Raw genomic sequence first — 17,969 nt, forward strand, 5'->3', positions numbered from 1 at the left:
GTAAATTTACATTTCTACACAATTCTTGTGTAAAACATCGATGCTGTGTGACAATTCTGTGATTTTTGTCTCATCCCATGATGGTTCCCATGGCTACTGTCAAGAGCTTTTGAGTATTGTATGACGTGCTTAGATGTTTTCGTGTCCCGCCCCTGTCTTTTTTTTCTTTGTTATTAGTGAATGGATGGATTTGATCATAGAAACTATATTTCTGTTGTTTTTTTGCTGCTACCTTCTTCATATCGTTTTGATCATTTAGTGATAATATTTGAGGAGGTACAATAAGTTCTTGTTCATTTTAGCCCTAATTTGGTCAAATTACACCATTTAAAAAAAAAAAAATTTTGGTTGCAGAACTACCAGCAACTTGTAGATCATTAAATATATAAAAGTGATCCTGAATTGGTGCCACATTGAATGAAACAAAGTTCATCTGTCTCAAAGTTGCAACAATCTGTATTTTTCTTCTGAATTTATACCAATTCAATAAATCTCACTAGTTACACCTATCAAATCCTCCCCCAATAAAGGATATTTGGTAAACTTTGGAGTTGGCAAGTTGTCGAGGACAGAGGTATGATTTTTGCAACAGAATTCTCTTGGGGCTGAAGGGGTTAAGCAAACTTTGCTGTAATCATCTCTTGAAGTGGTGCTCTCAATGGACTGTCACTGGGGAATGTAATTTTCAGACGCTAGAGAAAAATTGCTAGTTTCAGCATGGACCTACAGAAAAAAATCATGGTTTCAGCCAATGTCATGTGCGTCACAATCAGTTCTGCAATCTGCTGTAGGGCATCTCAGATATGACGGTGATGTTAACAACAGCCCTGCTCGCTGCTATTAACTTATGACTACACATTTTCATTGGTTTCTGCTAGGAATAATCAAAGCATCGTGAGGAAGTTGTGTGATTGAAAAAAATTGCACATTTTTTGCATTGAGGGTTAACCATGAATTTTGCATTTGATTGAACCGAGTAAAAAAGAATGATCACTTTGTGATGTGTGATTTTTATGCTAATGTTTTAACTTTTGGCCCACTTTTGGCACAATTTCCTCTAGTGTTGTAACATGTCAATGCTGAATCACAGTGCTCTGTTTGTGCTTTTTCTTTCAGTAGCTTGGTTCCAGTAGGTTGTCGCGACAGCGAAAACTAAAGGGCTTGACATCATCTAAAAAACGTTCCATTGTTCAAGGAAATCAGCATTCCATAGATGCAGTAATAAAGTTAGGACACATCAGATGCTGTATCAGCTGTTATTTTCACAAGGGTTTAATTTTACGTGAATTTTGTGAATCACTTCTGGACCACAAATTAACAACACGCGAAAATGTCGCCATACGCTAGGCTGTTATAGTGCACTTACCGTAAGCCTCATTATCAAATCGCGAAAACTACGTCTCGTGAAAATGTCTGCATCCTCCCCATTCACGAAAATATCTCTGCGAAAATAACAACTTGTTAAGTGGAAAGTGTTAATGGACTTAAAAGTCAGATATTAGAGTATTCAGGAGGAGCTGTGCCCATCAGCATGTTGGCTATGCTGGTTAGAGGCCCCCTATGACATAGGCCTACAGGTACACTGTAGGTAGCTCAAAATATCTATTTTTGTCACATATGACCCACATTCACTTTTTCTCTTTCTCCTTGTTTCGGCTTGAATCATCAAACCTTCAGCTAAATGTCAAAGAGATACTCTGTATTTAGGTTTTTGCTCTGACCTATATTTGTGAGACCGGCACTTGTAAATGAGTCGTCTTGAAGTAGATGAGGTTGAATTTTTATGCAGATTCATGATAACTCATGTTTCAGTGTTTTCATATGTAAAGAACAACAATCATCAAAGTCAATCTAGACTGAGACATTTGGAAAGATTTTCATGTTTCCATGAGTGGCATATCGCCATGTTCTTAAAAATTGTCAGAGTTTTGTTTGTCAGTATGTTTCCATGTCATATGGGTAGTTCAAATAGTTGCATTCTCTGGCAGTGTTTGCTCGTGTGCAAAACTTTGGAAATGTGAAATCGTGATTATTATTTCTTTTAAATCAGTGGTAGTCAAATGCTTTGTATAGTTATGTCCGAGTTAAATAACCTTTAATGTATGGTCCCTGTCTCTTTATTATTACTATTATTTTTTGGATATAGCTGACGATGTATTCATGTTTCTAGATATTTCCTCTCTGTCAACATCACATAAAAACAAACCTAAGTTATCTCATATGTAATTGGCCATGTTTACAACTCTGCTCTTTGCAATACCAAGTACAATTGTAAATACACCGTACCTGCAGGTTTACAATGTGAACCCTTTTATGAGTATAAGTATATCAAAGAAGATAGCATTAATGCTATGTTATTAAGGGTACATGTATGTTGGCCTAGTATCACATGAACAAGTCATATGTCATAAAGAGGTTGGGTTAAAATCCAAACTTGTGCATACATGCCTTAAAGCAATCTCCCATGAACTCGGGCTTATCGAGTTTGCGTAACGACATTGAACCACACTTCATCTAAAAATAGAGCAGACCTTTAACACTCGAACATACCATGCCAGAAGTAACTGCGCAACACACAATAATAACTTCAGACGAGCAAAACACCCGGGTTCACAAAAAAATATGACAGTTCAAAGTCCGATTTCTTGTTGATCGAATTGATCTAGCTTTAATATTTTGCTGTAGATATGATGATCCATCATAGTTGGTCTCTCTTTGAAAACATTGAATTTCTTTCCCTGTCTGTAAAGGATGAATCAACCTTTCGTGATTTCCATATGAATTTGTGTCTGGTTTCAAGTGCATTTATTTGCAAAATACTGGCCTTGCAATAAGTGTCAACATCAGAATGCTTTTTTGTTTTTGCTGTTGTTGTTTTTGTTTTTGGTGGGAGCTGCAAGATTTTTGTTCAGACTAGTTTAAGACCAGAACTGTACACACCCTACAAGAATGAAAGTGTCATGAATCCAAACCACTGTAGATCTGCAAGGCTGACAGTTAGGCATGTAGATTTGATAGCTTCTTTTTATAATATCCGAATATTACCAATGAATATAAAGTGTGTCAAAAATTATTGGTAGCGTATTATTCTTGTTGCATGCATATTAAGTAACTGTGCGAAAACTTGTAAAAGCTTTTTGATACCCACAAGTAAATGCTACTGAAGCTCTGAATGGAGCAAGAGGCTACAATGCCCTCACATTTGTGTTCTAGTATCTTTCCTTCCTGTTCATGAAAACTCATGAAAATGAATCATTAAATGAGAATGATGTTGAAATACTACTTTCAAGATTAAAAAAATTATGGTGACAAAGAGAAGATTTTTTTTTGAGATATTGGTTGTTGTTTTTTTTTGGAGATATTGGTATTTTTTTTTTTTTAGGGGTCACAAAATGTGTTTGCAGTTTTTCCCTGATACAGGTCTGCTACAACATGACACAAATTGTAAAACATATGATATTAAAGATTTTATAGGTCAATTTCACTTTTTTTTTTTCAGACAAAGACAGAAAATTTGCTGCTACGAGGGCCATAGGGAAGTATGTTTTTTTTTTTTGTCTGTAACTGTTTAAAGTATGTGTGATTCTTTCTACAGCTGGTCATGCTTTGATCAAAGATGTTGTAGCTCAATTATTCAGTGCACTTCATTTACAGCGCTGTGCAGTGGACATGTTTGCTTAGAAATATTCATGGTGGAGCCTAAAGGGATGGATGTAATGATGTGATGATTGGTACTACCTTGATCAGATGCTATGACCTTGTGTCCATGGTACACTCCTTTACACGAACAGGTTGTTCAACATCCATTGTTTATAGATACGGTTATATTGTGTGATAGACCAGGGAGATGGGAAGAGACGTATGTATGTAGACTGAATACGATGCTTCATTGCAATCAGGTTTTGATTGTTTGAAGGCAGATACAAATGTAAGTGGATGTAACTGATCTCATGTCTTGAATCAAGTGCTTTTTACAACATCTACAATGTATTAGCTTGGGGTATCAACCAAACTCGTAGGAAAACATACCCTCTCTGGTTCATTTCATCTTCCTGATAGTAATTCAAAGAGACTTTATGGAGATTAGTTAAAGATGTAAATGCATTGGTAAATGTTTTAAACACAGAAGTTATGTTCAGATGGAAAATCCTTAATCTTCAGGATAATTAACCAGGAGGATAAGTCTGTGGGACTCTATGTGTCACATGTTCGATTTTGCTACAAAATCAGTCATTCATTGATGATGTTGAAACCATTTTATTTTAATTTGGAATTGTTGATATTTCAGTCTTTTCTGCAGATTATGAAATCTACAGATCCAGAATTCAAACAAAGCCCTTTTTATCAATTTCTTGAGGTTTCCAAGAAGAATACTTCATGTGCTTCATCATAGGTAGTGTACTGTTAAACCAGAAACCTTTGTGTCATGAAACTCTCGCAAATGTGAGCCGAGGGCTTTTTTTTTTTTTTACAGCATTAAACTTTTGTTAATTGCTGGCCATAAAAGAATTAGATTGTAAGAGTATACTAAATGAACTAGTGATACAGAGACTTGCTGAAAACACACACTGCTGGTCGATATAAAATGCACAACAAACTTATTGCGCAATAAAACATGCGTTGATACTGTACTTGCAAAGTGCACAGCATTATACATTGTTCTTGAATTCAGTGCATTGTGCAGATAAAAACTTTTGCATGCATTCTACCTTCAGGAATCTTGGCTGCCCATGAAATTTATGAATGTTTCATGCTCACTAAAATTTCTGGATTTACACTGTGTGAAGCCAGGCATTTTTATCCTGCAAGCCTGTCTTTGGCTGCTTCTAGAAGTTTACTACTCATAGTTACACTACCACTAAAGACACATGTTCCATAATCAGGGATAGGGCAGATGTATCCTGTGCAGACTGCAGTCATGTCACGGCATGGCTATTTGTGTCTCTTTATACACCTCAGAATGTACGATTGTTACATCGTTTCAGTACCGGCAGATCAGACTACTAAAGTACATGAGAATCCCAATTGAGATGTGACGGGGTGGTTATACAATAGAGTACCTAACATTTTTGCTTTGTCATCTGTATCGAGAATCTTATTATCACCCACTGAAAGATGGATTGGAATTACGAGGTTCTAATAGACATGCACACTGTCAGAACTGAACATTGTGTGGGGTTCAGGGTCACATTAATATTCCAAAGGAAGCAGTCTTGCATGGTAGTCATTCAGAGCACTGTATGTTTGTGTGTTTTGGTGTTGGTTTCCTTTTCTGCTTTCGACTAGTGTCGAGTAATCCACGTCGTTAGAATTATGGCTCCTTTACTTCTGAAGCTTTACGTGCCTCATTTATCATTGCTGATTTGGAGGAATAGGATAGGTTCGAGTTTATTCCTGTGTGAAACACCAGAATGCACCGTAGCCTGGTCTGTCTGATGATTTTTTGATGCACGTGGAAACAGACATAGAGCATGTAGAGGATACAGGAATTGTAAATGTAGGATGTGACTTGGATGGCATCGTGAAAAGGATCCACAGAAATATTTTTAGCTTTAGGTTCAATTGTGCAGTGCATCAGGCCTGTGTGAACGTATTGGAATGGAGGGATATGCTAGCTTGCTGCTACGACGAACAAGTCACATACGAATAACTTACAAACAGTGCAGGAAATCCAGTTATTTTGAAATCCAGTTAATTTCAAGCAAAATACAATGTACAATGCTGCTACAGTGCATATGGTATCCGCACAGAGGTCCACTAGAGTAAAGGGGTCATTTTTTATTTTCGTGGCCACCTAGTTGCCTGCTCCAGTGACCACCTCGTACAAGCACTGAGCATGCGTCTAGCAGCGAGCGTCAGATTTTTTAACGCGCTATACCGAAATGCTGTTCACCATCTGCTCGCAGAGCTTTTGTTTTGATGCACAGATGACGCGGCAGACATGAGTGAAATCGAAAAGGCTTTCAGTACAGTCAACAGCTTGTGTCAGCTGAATGTCAATACCGCTCTTGCCTGATGTGTTGACTGCTTGATTTAGGGCAACACAATCGAAAAAGTCCCTGTCGACCGATAAGTATCACACTGCTATCTGGAAAAAACAAAAGAGAAGTTTATCACCCAGCACATTCTGATACTGTATGTTCAAGACTGTGGGAGCTCTGAAGCACAGCTGCTGCCTGTAAGGTGCCATTTAATACCAAAAGATGTTCTGTTTGAATTAATATAGATGTCTGTAACATTGATGCACTCTTTTGCATTTACCTAGTTCTAATAGATCTCAAACATATTTCTCTGTTAAATCTTTTTGATACATTTTGCTATTATTTGTATATCTGCATTGTAATCAGAAAATAATTATTCTTCAGAAGTGTGAGCTAACTGTAAAACCAAAAATGTTTCTGTGCACTTTAATTTGGCAAATTTTGCGAGAGCCAGGATTCCCGAAATTAAAGTGCACATGAAAGTTCATGTCTACACTATAGGGCCTATGCATTGAATGCCAGCGGCAATTTGTGAAAATTTCGTGCAACTATAAAGGTCCGTTTGCTCCAATTTGCGAAAATTTCTTGCTGCCGAAAATATCTTGCTTTACATTGTCGTCAGTACTTTGAATGACTGCAGTATGGATGTTTACAAATATGACCCATGCAACTGTGGGCAGTCAAGTTTTCCTCAATGGAATTTAGTATCTGCACCTCTGATAAAGCGATATGATCGCTCTCATCATACCTTTTCACTAAAGATTAAAACCAATAAAATATCAATGGCAAAAAACCCTGACCAAAAAAAAAAAAAACCCAAAACAACAGCAACACAGAACTGAATTCTCTCACGAACCTTCACAGATGTGCACTGAACAATTTAAACGGGTCTGCACAACTTAGACTAAGTGACCTTATTGCGGAATAACCTGAGCTCGGCCAGGGCAAACAAGTCTGTAGTAGGAGCAGCGGTACATGTAATGTGGGATGAGGGGAACTTCAGTGTCAGGTGAGCAAAACAAGCTAGTGAAGGGCAGACCGAGATCAGAAAAGGATGCTGCTATTGGCTCTGTATATTGACTCACAGGGGACTCAGTCTCTGCAAATGTAGTTTCCCACCCCATCCACTTCTCCCTCTTATCTGTTCAAACCCAATATTTGGTCACGCCCTGTGCCCAAAATGTGGTATACTGTTATTATTACTGTATATTATTGTTCGCATACAGATATTTTCTCGAATGAGGAAGTCATAGACATTTTTCGCGAGATGTTTTGAAAATTGACGCCGATGCTTAAATCTAAATGTACTATCACCCAAGCGCATTGGGACATTTTCAAGTGTTGTTGAATTCGCGATCCAACTGTGGTTCGCAAAATTCACGAAAATTAAACCCTTGTGAAAATAACAGCTTATACACAGTAGTAAATGGTGTAAATTGTCTTGCAAGTATTTCACCAATAGCAGCCATGTCAGTTCATGATTAAATGATATGATAATTGGATGCACTGAAAGGCACCATGTGAAGGTGACACAGAAATATTTGTATAACATTAGTGTCAATGTTTGAAATTCCTTGTAACTTCAGGTCTTGATGTTATCTGTGGTGCACTGCTGAGGACATAACAAGCCTTTGCTGCACTTAGTCTTGGCACAGGGTGGTGTAGTGGAAAAGATTTGGCAAATGTTGGCAATTACAAATCTACGATGTGGCCAAAGCAAATTCTTGTTAGCAAAATACAGATACTGTAAACGTTAATATTTTCGTGTGATTAATTTTTCGCGCTGTGCAACTAAAAAACATATTCGTGGGTTGTTGAATTCACACGACGCAAAATGTTAACCAATTCACAATGTGCAGAGAAAATTGTGAAGATAATTTCGCAGGCTTTAGAATTCGCGCTAGCCAGAAAATGGCACAAAATATGTGAAAATTACGTGAACGTGAAAATGTACCGCAAAATTTTCTGCGTTTACATTATCCACTTACACTGGCTGCCTCAGTCATTCTACCATGCAGGGTGCATCACTGTTTTTTAGTTTATCTACTCTGCATAGTAGCTGCAGATGAAAGTGCTGGTTATAGAGATGGGTAGGGAGACCGCAGGAAAAAAATCTACAGAGATGAAATTATAAAGAATCGCCACAGTTTGTTGGTTTATTCCACTGATTTTGCCCTATGAATTGACATTGACACTGGAAACTAGTTGAGAGTGAGAATCCCATAGGCCAGTGCTATAATTTAGGATTCAAAATGAGTAAGATCAATAGACTATGCATGTCAATGAAATAAAGTTTTAGAGTGAGAAAGGACCGAAATGAGTGAGTCTCACGCTCAATGCGTGAGAGTTGGCAGCCCTGCATTGACGTTAAGATTGAAATTTCCGCCTATTGTAGCCTGCTTTATGTGGTGAGATGTCTCTTAATAGTTAAGTACATAAAGTCATCCCAAGAGTTTGACAATGAATTGATTTCATTTTAGTAATAATAATAATGAAACAATGAAAAAATGTGTTTAATTTTGCACTGATGGCAAAGAAAGAGTTTCAATGTACAATCCCTGCAATTGCCACTGGGTAGGTAGCTGCGTGTATTAAACATTGAGTCTGCCATGTCCGGCCATATCCCTTATCCGGATAAGTGCCGGTCCATGTCGGGATAAGAGAGGTGGGACTGGACATTGTAATCAAGTCGTGTCAGGCAGAGCAATTCGGCAAGTGAACAGTGTATCCCATTCAGAGAGCATGCATCATTCATGTCCCAGATAAAGTACCACACACTATGTACTTACTAGCTATCTGAATGACATACAGTGTGGTATGCCACCATAGACATTGCTTGACAGTTGTATTTCTGACACTTAGGTAAATTACACAACATCCTTTGCAAACCCCCAATTTTTCATGAAATGCTTTCAAGAAAATGGCAATAAATCATACTACTCTTGTATGCACTTTGAACTTGTTCAGAATTAAAACTGAGAACTCTGTCAGCTCTCGGCTCATCAGAATTTTTTTTTTCAGATTTTACCTATTTACAGTAAATCAAATTTGTCTAGGAAAACTTGTACCCATTTAACTAAAATGTCCATAATGATTACAGGAGCTGTTTGCTCAGCCTGCGCATCACTTTTGTATAAAGCAGGAGTGCCCGTATCCAATAAAGTGTAGCCCATTATGTGAAGACTATTGCATCAAAGTCTGGCAGTTATGCAGCAAATGAGGTCAATATTGTTTCTTGTTGCATGATCTAGAGATAAAGTAATTCATGGTGCCCCAGGATATTTTGTGTGTGTTTGTGTGACTCGGCTGTAGGTATACAGTGCAGAAGATGGGGGGGGGGGGGGGGGGGGGGGGGGGGTATGATATCAGCCATCTCTATACTGGAATTAGTGGACTACGTTGTAATTGAATGTAATACTGCACATTAGAATTCCTTCCAGTCTTGGCAAATTTTCTCAGAGATCTCCGAGGAACTGTGGAATACACTTTAGAATGAAAGGCATTTTCGGTAAAATACTGGGTAAAAGAATGACTTCTCAGAAATCTTATCCCTATATTGTCCCGTCCCTGGTAAACTCTTGAGTGTTCCTCACAACTCCCGGATGATACTGTAGTATGAAAGGCATTGTGGGTTTAACTAGGGGTGAAAAACGAAGGTCGGCATACTAGCAACGTCTTGCAGGTCATTTAGCGTGTTTGACATAACATGTACAATGCACTGAAATAAGAGGAGCGGATGAGAAAAATTTAATCAGGAGCTCATTTGCAAGTATATGAAAGGAATTTTTTCAGGTGTTTCATGTTTTGATTCTGAGGTGAGTCTCCAGAGTGATTCCTTATTAAAGGACAAGTTCACCTTCATAGGCATGTGGGTTGATTGAATGCAGCAATATTAGTAGATCACATCAGTGAGAGTTTGAGGAAAATCAGACAATCCGTTCAAAAGTTATGAATTTTTGAAGTTTCTGCTAAGTCACGGCTGGATGAAAAGACCAAGTAAGCTTGTAATGTCACATGAGTACAACGATATAAAGAAAGAATAAAGAAAATTCAACATAATTCCATTTCGCATAACAAAAGAACACTCGACTTCTCTCTTTCAGAAGGCAGGGGGAATAATATTACCCTTAAAGGACAAGTTCACCTTCATAAACATAAGGATTGAGAAAATGCAACAATATTAGTAGAACACATCAGTGAAAGTTTGAGGAAAATTGGACAATCGATGCAAAAGTTATGAATTTTTTACATTTTTGTGTTGGAACCGCTGGATGAAGAGACTACTACAGCTTGTGAGTCATATGCGTACAACAGTATAAAGAAAATATAAAAGAAAATTCAACATATTTTCACTTTTTTCGCATAATAAAAGAGCAATTGACTTGCCTCTTTCTAAAGGCAGGGGGAATAATATTACCCATAACATTTATCGGTAACAAGTCAGGGGAATGTGTACTTTTTTCAAAAGATGGAATTTTGTGAAATTCTCTTTATATTTTCCTTATATTGTTGTACGCATGTGACATCTAAGTTAATCATACACTGCAGTAGTCTTCTCATCCAGCGGGTACTGCACAAAAACTTCAAAAATTCATAACTTTTGAACGGATTGTCTGATTTTCCTCAAATTTTCAATGATGTGTTCTACTAATATTGCTACATTCTCTCAATCCTTACGTTTATGAAGGTGAACTTGTCCTTTAACATACGTCAGTAGCAAGTCGAGGAAATGTGCACTGTATTCAAAAAGTAAAGTTTTGTGAAATGCTCTTTTTATTTTCCTTATATAGTTGTACGCATGTGACATCATTCACTGTAGTAGTCTTATCATCCAGCAGTGACTGCGCAGATACTTAAGATATTCATAACTCTTGAACGGATTGTCCGATTTTCCTCAAACTTTCACTGATGTGTTCTACTAATATTGCTGCATTCTCTCAATCCTAATGTATATGAAGGTGGACTTGTCCTTTAAGTGACTAGCATGAAAGGGGTATTAGAGTTAAACAGTTTGGGGCAATCTCAATTTTAGGTCATGAACAACATATTCTTTTCAGTCAATCATGCTAAGAATGAGTTTTCTGTTGTGACCTTTGTGGAAATCACATGTTTGTTACAAGTGAAGTAATGACGAGATAGAAATAGACACTGTTAGTTACTGTTCCTTTTATTTTTCTCTAGAGTAATCGTAACAGTAGGTACATATGATATATGGTCCAATTTTCTGCAGAGCCATTATTTATTTATTTATTTTTTTTTGGGGGGGGGGGGGGAGGAGGGGTGGAGGGGATAGAAGTAGATGTGTACATACTTCTTTTTTTTAGCCAGCATGTGACATGAGAGAGAAAGCTTCCTTTTCTAGATTCATTTTTGTGATAAATTGGGGATATTATTTATGTAACTTTGAATGCCGACATCTACAGAGTAGTTAGTAAGTATTTACGCACAGAGCAAGGATGAAGTACATTTTGTGGTACATTATGATGTACTTGTGATATCATCTCTATATCTCGTGTGGTTGCTAAAAAGCATTTTTTTTGTTTAAACAAATGAACCATTAAATTCCATAACCCCTTCTTATTGAGGTTGGATTTTCAGGAGACTGTTTTTTTATTCTGTTAGTTTAAATTCTTTATTTATTTATGAAGAAGCCAACTTAACACAGTATGTTAGCATACTTTGAGAGACGGGCAGCCAGTTGTATCGCGTAGATACGGGAATCACTACTGATTTCTCAGATTCTCATGATCGGTTGGTGGGAGACCTCATTGCAACAGTGATAGGCACGATTACTGTTTATAGAATTTCTCATATATTCCAGACCAGAAATATTCAAAAGAACTATTTCTTCAGCATTCTGTAATGATGTCAGTTATCATTTTACAAAACGAGTGCTCTGGTGCTTTGGCATCCGTCTGTTCTAGATACATGCATTTTGATTATTGTCAAATTTTAAATATGTGTGGTGTATAATTTACTTGATGGGGTTGTAATTCAATTTACAATGTTTGTAAATTTAATTATGATATGATAAATTCTGGTCAAACCTTTTGTCCCCCTTCTGGAGGCACTGTGCACAGTAGTTCAGTTGTTGAAGTTCAGTTACCATAGCAACACAAGGCGACAACCAGTGGTCAGTGAGCATTTTATGAAATGTGCTCCTATAGCAACTGCAAGTATTGTTCATAAGTATATTTGCTGAAAGAGGTTGAGATTTGTACAAATACATGCAGGATACCTCTTTTAAACCACAATATATCATGAAAAAAAAAAAACCAATACAAGTACAACTTTTGATGCAAGGTTGGTGTAGCATGATAATTGCGTACTTTGTTGGTGTTAGTATTATGAGGTTGGAGAGGTAAGACCACAGAGTACCAAAGTGATGATGTCACCGTCTTTTGTTATAGCTTTGGTTGGCACCAGGTGCGAGCATGATTAGCAACAATAGTGTTCACAGACCTGGCTGAGAAAGGTTGTTTAAAACCAGTTTCCCTGGTGATGAATAGCTACATGTATGACTGATAATAACATCACACTTTGGTACTCTATGCAGTCACAGATGTGCTGGGTATATTAGCAAATTTACAAAATGCCATAAATTCAGGTGTGTAAACTACGCATACTTACCAACAAGGAAGGAAAGGGGAAGGGCTGTTTTAAAGGTAGGGAATCCCATTTGCATGCCTTAAATGAAGAGTTGTATAAATACAGTGGTATGTTGAAGAGAGTATCATTTTAGAAACTCCCATAAAGTATTGAAAGTGGAAGGTAACATTTAGTACACTTTTTTGACCGTTGAATTTTTTTCGGGGCTCACCGTAAATTCCAGTACATTACTAGGCTACCTTTGCAGACCCATGCACTGCATGTGTGTCCATCATGTATATTTTGTGAAGAAAGTTCATCAAAACTTACAAACATTTCTATATACATTCTTGCCACACACTCTATATGTTATTACATCAGCTCTTATACTTTTAGATTTGTGTTTATAAATAAAAAAATACAGAAGACTGCAACAAAAAGGCTTAAGTGTGGCTGACACACAGAACTACTGAGTAGTTGAGTTTTGTGCATTATTCAAATTGTAGATAACTGTTGACTTCCAAATTTCTCAGCAGTGGCCTAAACAAGTCCCCTGAGGTTCATATTTAATGTTTTGCTGCATTTTGGGAGGTCTGTAAAAGGTATCCCCTACCTTTAAATGAAACGGTATTATTATAATTAGACCAAAACAAGATAAGCAAATGTGTGAGCTGTTATCATTTTTCACTGCATTTGTTTGCATGCGCCATGAACTAACTGGACGATTCATGTAAATGTATGTGGTATGGAATGTATAGTTTTATTCCATTATCATGAACCTCCTATCTTTTTACATTTCACAGCAAACCTTCGGAATTTAATGTTGCACATCTTGAGGACTGCCATTTATAATACCTACAAATGTGTAATAGCAGCTCGGGTGAAAATATTGAATTCATTTTTTTTTTCCCCCATAATTATTATCATCAATCCTAACCAACTTGATTAAACTTATTTCTTTTTTGGATGAACAAACCTTTGGAGTGAAAACCTTAAAATGTAATTTTTGGATTAACAGACTTTTGGAATGATACACAAAATGTTCACATTAACGAACATGTGGGTATATGGAAGTTATGTGTTACAGAACAGCAAACCTTCAGAATAATAAACATCACCAAACTACACAGCCTGAATCAAGACAGTATGCGAGTGTTCATAATGACATTGGTGCTGCACAAGTCAAGTACCACTGTGAACATGATATTAGATGAAGGCCTTTTTCATTGTGGCCTGGTGGATGGGGCTCATATTTTGTTTCTCTCTTTTGCTCGTTGGAGCTATTCATTAGACTAAAAACAGACAAATGTTTTCTCTTCAACTCTTTCCCAGCCCTCCAAAATATCATCTGAGAGCTTCATTCTTTATTTTGCTGTGGGGATAGCCCCTGAGTAATGGCATTGATGTCATTTTTTGTTGTTATTTTGCCCAAGGAGTTTCACAATGCCCCGGCAAGGTGATGTTTGGAATGAAGGGAAGTCATACAATACCACGGCAAACCCTCAGTCACGTATTGGTAATGTTGACCTTGCGAGGGGCATCAGGTAAATTGACCGAGCGTGGAACATCTGTGTATTAAATTCAAAGACGTGAAGTGCATGCCTTGCTATCCAAGGAAGGACGATATTTTCTGATGTCTCCTGGGCGAGAGAAACCTTCAAAAATCTTTTGTTTCTTTTAATGGGAGGGAGGGGCAACATCTATTTCTCATGAGCCCCAGGTAATCAGGAGTTGGCAATATGTAGAAATACAGCCTGCTTTTACAGTATGGCCTTGTGGGAATAAAGTTTACATCAGTTTATTTCATTCATCATAAAATACATTAAAATACAAAGACGCATGCAAATAGAAATATGAAGAACATATTTCGTGTGAATGGGGATCAACAAAAAGAGTGTAAAGTCTTATGACACGTTAACCCTGGAAGTACAAAATTATCACATGAGAAGGACACAAAACACGAGCACAACCATAACAATCACAGAAAGTACTGTAGATGACATTAATGACCGTAATATTCATACAAAGTCAGTATGATGGGTAAATAATTGTGATATGTGTCTTTTTCGGTCAATACCTGAGCCATGCTTATGTCGTCGGGTGCCCGTGCATTGGCCGCTAACGCAATACAATTTGTATTGCGTTAGCGGCCAATGCACGGGCACCCGACGATGTAATGTTTGTAAATGGGGGCCAGAGACTAATAGATGAGACTAATAGAGACTAATAGATGGTATAATGTATACATTTTCCTCTCGTTCTTTTCCTTTTCAGATGTGATATGTATGATGAAGGCGAAGACAGTAAGGATAATACCAAACGGTAAGTAACTCCCCAATTCATTTGATCAGCAGATAAGTGTTCGAGGTTGTCCTGTTGCAGTAAAAGGTCTCACCTTTCATAAACTTTGCACTCTCACCTTGCTTGAGTCACAATACTACCAGTAGTTAGGTTTACACAATGTTTGTTATCTTCAAAATTTTGAACTTTATAGTGATTAGCTTGTAGTTTTAAGCTACAACCCGCATCCACATGACACCTATCTTAAAGATTTAAAAAGCTTTTGAGGGGCTTAAGTGCCACTCGATGATCAAACCACAGAGCCGGAAGAAATAATTACACGTAGTAGCACTAGTGATGACCATAACAATGTACGACGATACAGTAGTGAACAGTATGTGCTTGAGGTTGACCCATAAGCTGAGGGGAAATAGGATTCATGGATAGGTCATGCTAATTTTCGGGTTCATTGATAATCATGTCCACAAACTACAAGTTGGGACTTGCAGCGGCTCGTGGATAGAGCGTAAGCTCTTAAGGCCCGGTCCCACTGACCGATGGACACAAAACGTATGCAGAAAGGACACAGCGGACGAGCAAAATTTCGGGAATGGCTCCATCCGCTTTCATCCACTCCAGAAATTGACAACATTGGCGAAAATTGGCGAAAACAGAACGGAAAAAGAACGGACGTGGGTAGTATGTAGCGGTGATGTTAAATGGATGTTCATCGGAAGCCTAGCTGATCAAAGTGGATGGAAGTGGATGACACCTCCGAAAAGGTTACCGGAGATAATTGCGAAACGGACGCATAGCGGAAAGAGCGGATGCAGAGGGGATGAAGCGGATGCATCACGTACGCCTAACGGAAACAAACGCTTCGTCCATTCTGAATACTTAAAATACGAGATGCATACGCTTACATCCTTTCTATTTCCGTGCTATTAACGATGTGTAGACGTTCCACGTACCATATCTTTCCTCCCTCTTTCCGTTTTGAGCTGCAGCGGATGTGAGCTGCGAGGATGCCCAGAGGATGCAGAGAGTATGCAGCGGATGTTTAATGGATGATAACGGACATACAACGTTTGTTGCTCGTATGTCGCGGATTTACATTGTACACGGCGGAAAGTTCATCCGTTCTAAAAGTTTTAAGCAGCTTAAAACTTTTTGCGTGGATGAAATCACCATGGACGGATGCTCGATGGATAGAGCATATGTAACACGTATGTGATGAGTACGCAGCGGATACGTAGCGTTTTCCAACGGATGGCAAGATCTTTTTTACACTTTGCATCCTCTTTGCATCCGTAAGTGCAGTGGGACCGGGCCTTTAGAAATCTTATACCGCTTTCAGTAACTCATGCATTTTTGGCCTGCTCCTGGTCCGAGCTAAATTAGCCCGCGCCAAGCAGTAAAAATAGTGTTCAGTAGCTGTAGCGGAGCCGCGCTACTTTTACGATGACCCATTCATAAACTCGGTAACGTAAGGGATAACTGCCATGGTAACCGAACACGTCACACTACCAGCACTAACCGTGGTACTTACGTGTTGAAAAGGCACACAGTTTTGCTGTAGATTGCTACTGAAAAAGTAGTAAGAAAGTCGTAGTTTTGCCGTGGTTCTTTGTGTTCGTGCCTTAGTGTTGAATGCGTCGTTGTTAAGAAGTGAAAGAGGCGTAGATAAATTGTTAAGTGGTTGTAGATCAGGGGTGGATTAGTGAGGATTTAGTCGTACGAAAGTCGTAGTTTTGCCACATCACAAAAGACGACTTCCGCATCTCCGCTCTCGCGACCGAGAACGCCGTCTTTTGTTATGCAGCGTGAAAATCGGACAATAGACCACTAGCTATTCACGGCGATAATCCGTCTTTTGATACCACTTCTATTTTCCTCAAGGGCAGTTCCTTCAAAACTACGACTTTTCTACGAACAGCCAACTACTATTTCATGACTTAATTATCGGCTTAAATGATTCTCTGGACTACTAGTATTGTTCTAGCCATCAATGCATCGGCAGGTAAAATCCATTCGCGCACACAATGTGGCTTCGTTATTGCGGCTAGCTAGTACAGGGGAATAGCTCTCAGCTTTTTACTAATCGTGGCCGCGCCTCAAACGAGTACGAAATGGGGCCAAGTTCGAGCAAATCTGACGGAGAAGAATAGATTTCTTTTTGCGGTCGTATACCTACAGTTCGAGCTCATCTGGTCAGCTAAACGAGCTGGTACAACTGTTAATTGTATTAGTATACCGCAACCGTTTGTACAGTCGATCGAAGTACAGACTGCATACATTCATAGCGCTGATGCACCTGATAAATTACATGTACCGTAATCGATGGTCCGTCGTATACACACGGTGCGCACGTGTGACAGCCCATTTTTCCTCTTCGTGTGTCAAGGCAACAACGCACGTTGTGCATCCATAAACGGGGGTACTAGTAGTCACGTGAGAATTCAGCGTTGGTCGAATCTCACCCAGGGAAACATCAGACGGGCAAAACTTCGAGATCTTATAAAGATCGCGATGTTAAACTTCTCGATCTTTTGCCAGTCTGACCGTGCCTATTTTGTATACACTGCATTCCAGTTATAAATAATCGAAGTCCTAGGGATCGGCAATTTCATAAAAAAAGTATAACGACATTTCGTCTTATCGAACGAATACAGTTCTGAGTATGTTATGAAGAAAAAAAAAAGACGGCAACGATACGTATGATGCGTAATTCAATGCTTAGTAATATTTGGTCATATCAAATACGCTGCACTGGATGAAAAGGCAATTTGAAACAAATTTCAAACAGAGTATAGTTTGTACTTTCATGCTTAGTTTGAAAAAAAAAAATAAAAAGGTGAAGTGATGGTTAGGAATGTGTTTATAGGCCTGATTCGTTATTCCAAAGTTCGTCGATAACGAACGTTTACGACTGTTCATTATTCCCGACTTATTTAGGAGGACCGTTCCGAAGATTCGATATTCCCAGGATTCGTAATTCAAAAGCTTGGTTAATCCGAAAATGAAATGAGGTTCTGCAAGGCGTAACTTTGCGAAACGAAGACAATGATTTAGATTTGTAATTCCAAAATTGTGTCTGTGTACTCCTTTCTCTTTTTTTCA

General features: G+C 38.3%; 1 protein-coding gene across 4 annotated transcripts in view; it reads left to right on the top strand.

Annotated features, from left to right (window-relative positions):
- Positions 1-17,969, top strand: part of LOC139725835 (circadian locomoter output cycles protein kaput-like) — a 95,411-nt gene that overhangs the window by 3,827 nt on the left and 73,615 nt on the right. For all 4 annotated transcript variants that reach the window (XM_071636911.1, XM_071636912.1, XM_071636913.1 and 1 more), the window contains exon 2: positions 14,844-14,891. In XM_071636911.1, coding sequence (XP_071493012.1) covers positions 14,844-14,891 — 48 coding nt within the window. The remainder of the gene's footprint in view (positions 1-14,843; positions 14,892-17,969) is intronic.

The sequence above is a fragment of the Diadema antillarum genome, unplaced genomic scaffold (assembly GCF_040938485.1).
Source record: "Diadema antillarum isolate AM-2024a unplaced genomic scaffold, OU_Dant_1.0 seq00000061_RagTag, whole genome shotgun sequence".
Lineage (NCBI taxonomy): Eukaryota > Metazoa > Echinodermata > Echinoidea > Diadematoida > Diadematidae > Diadema > Diadema antillarum.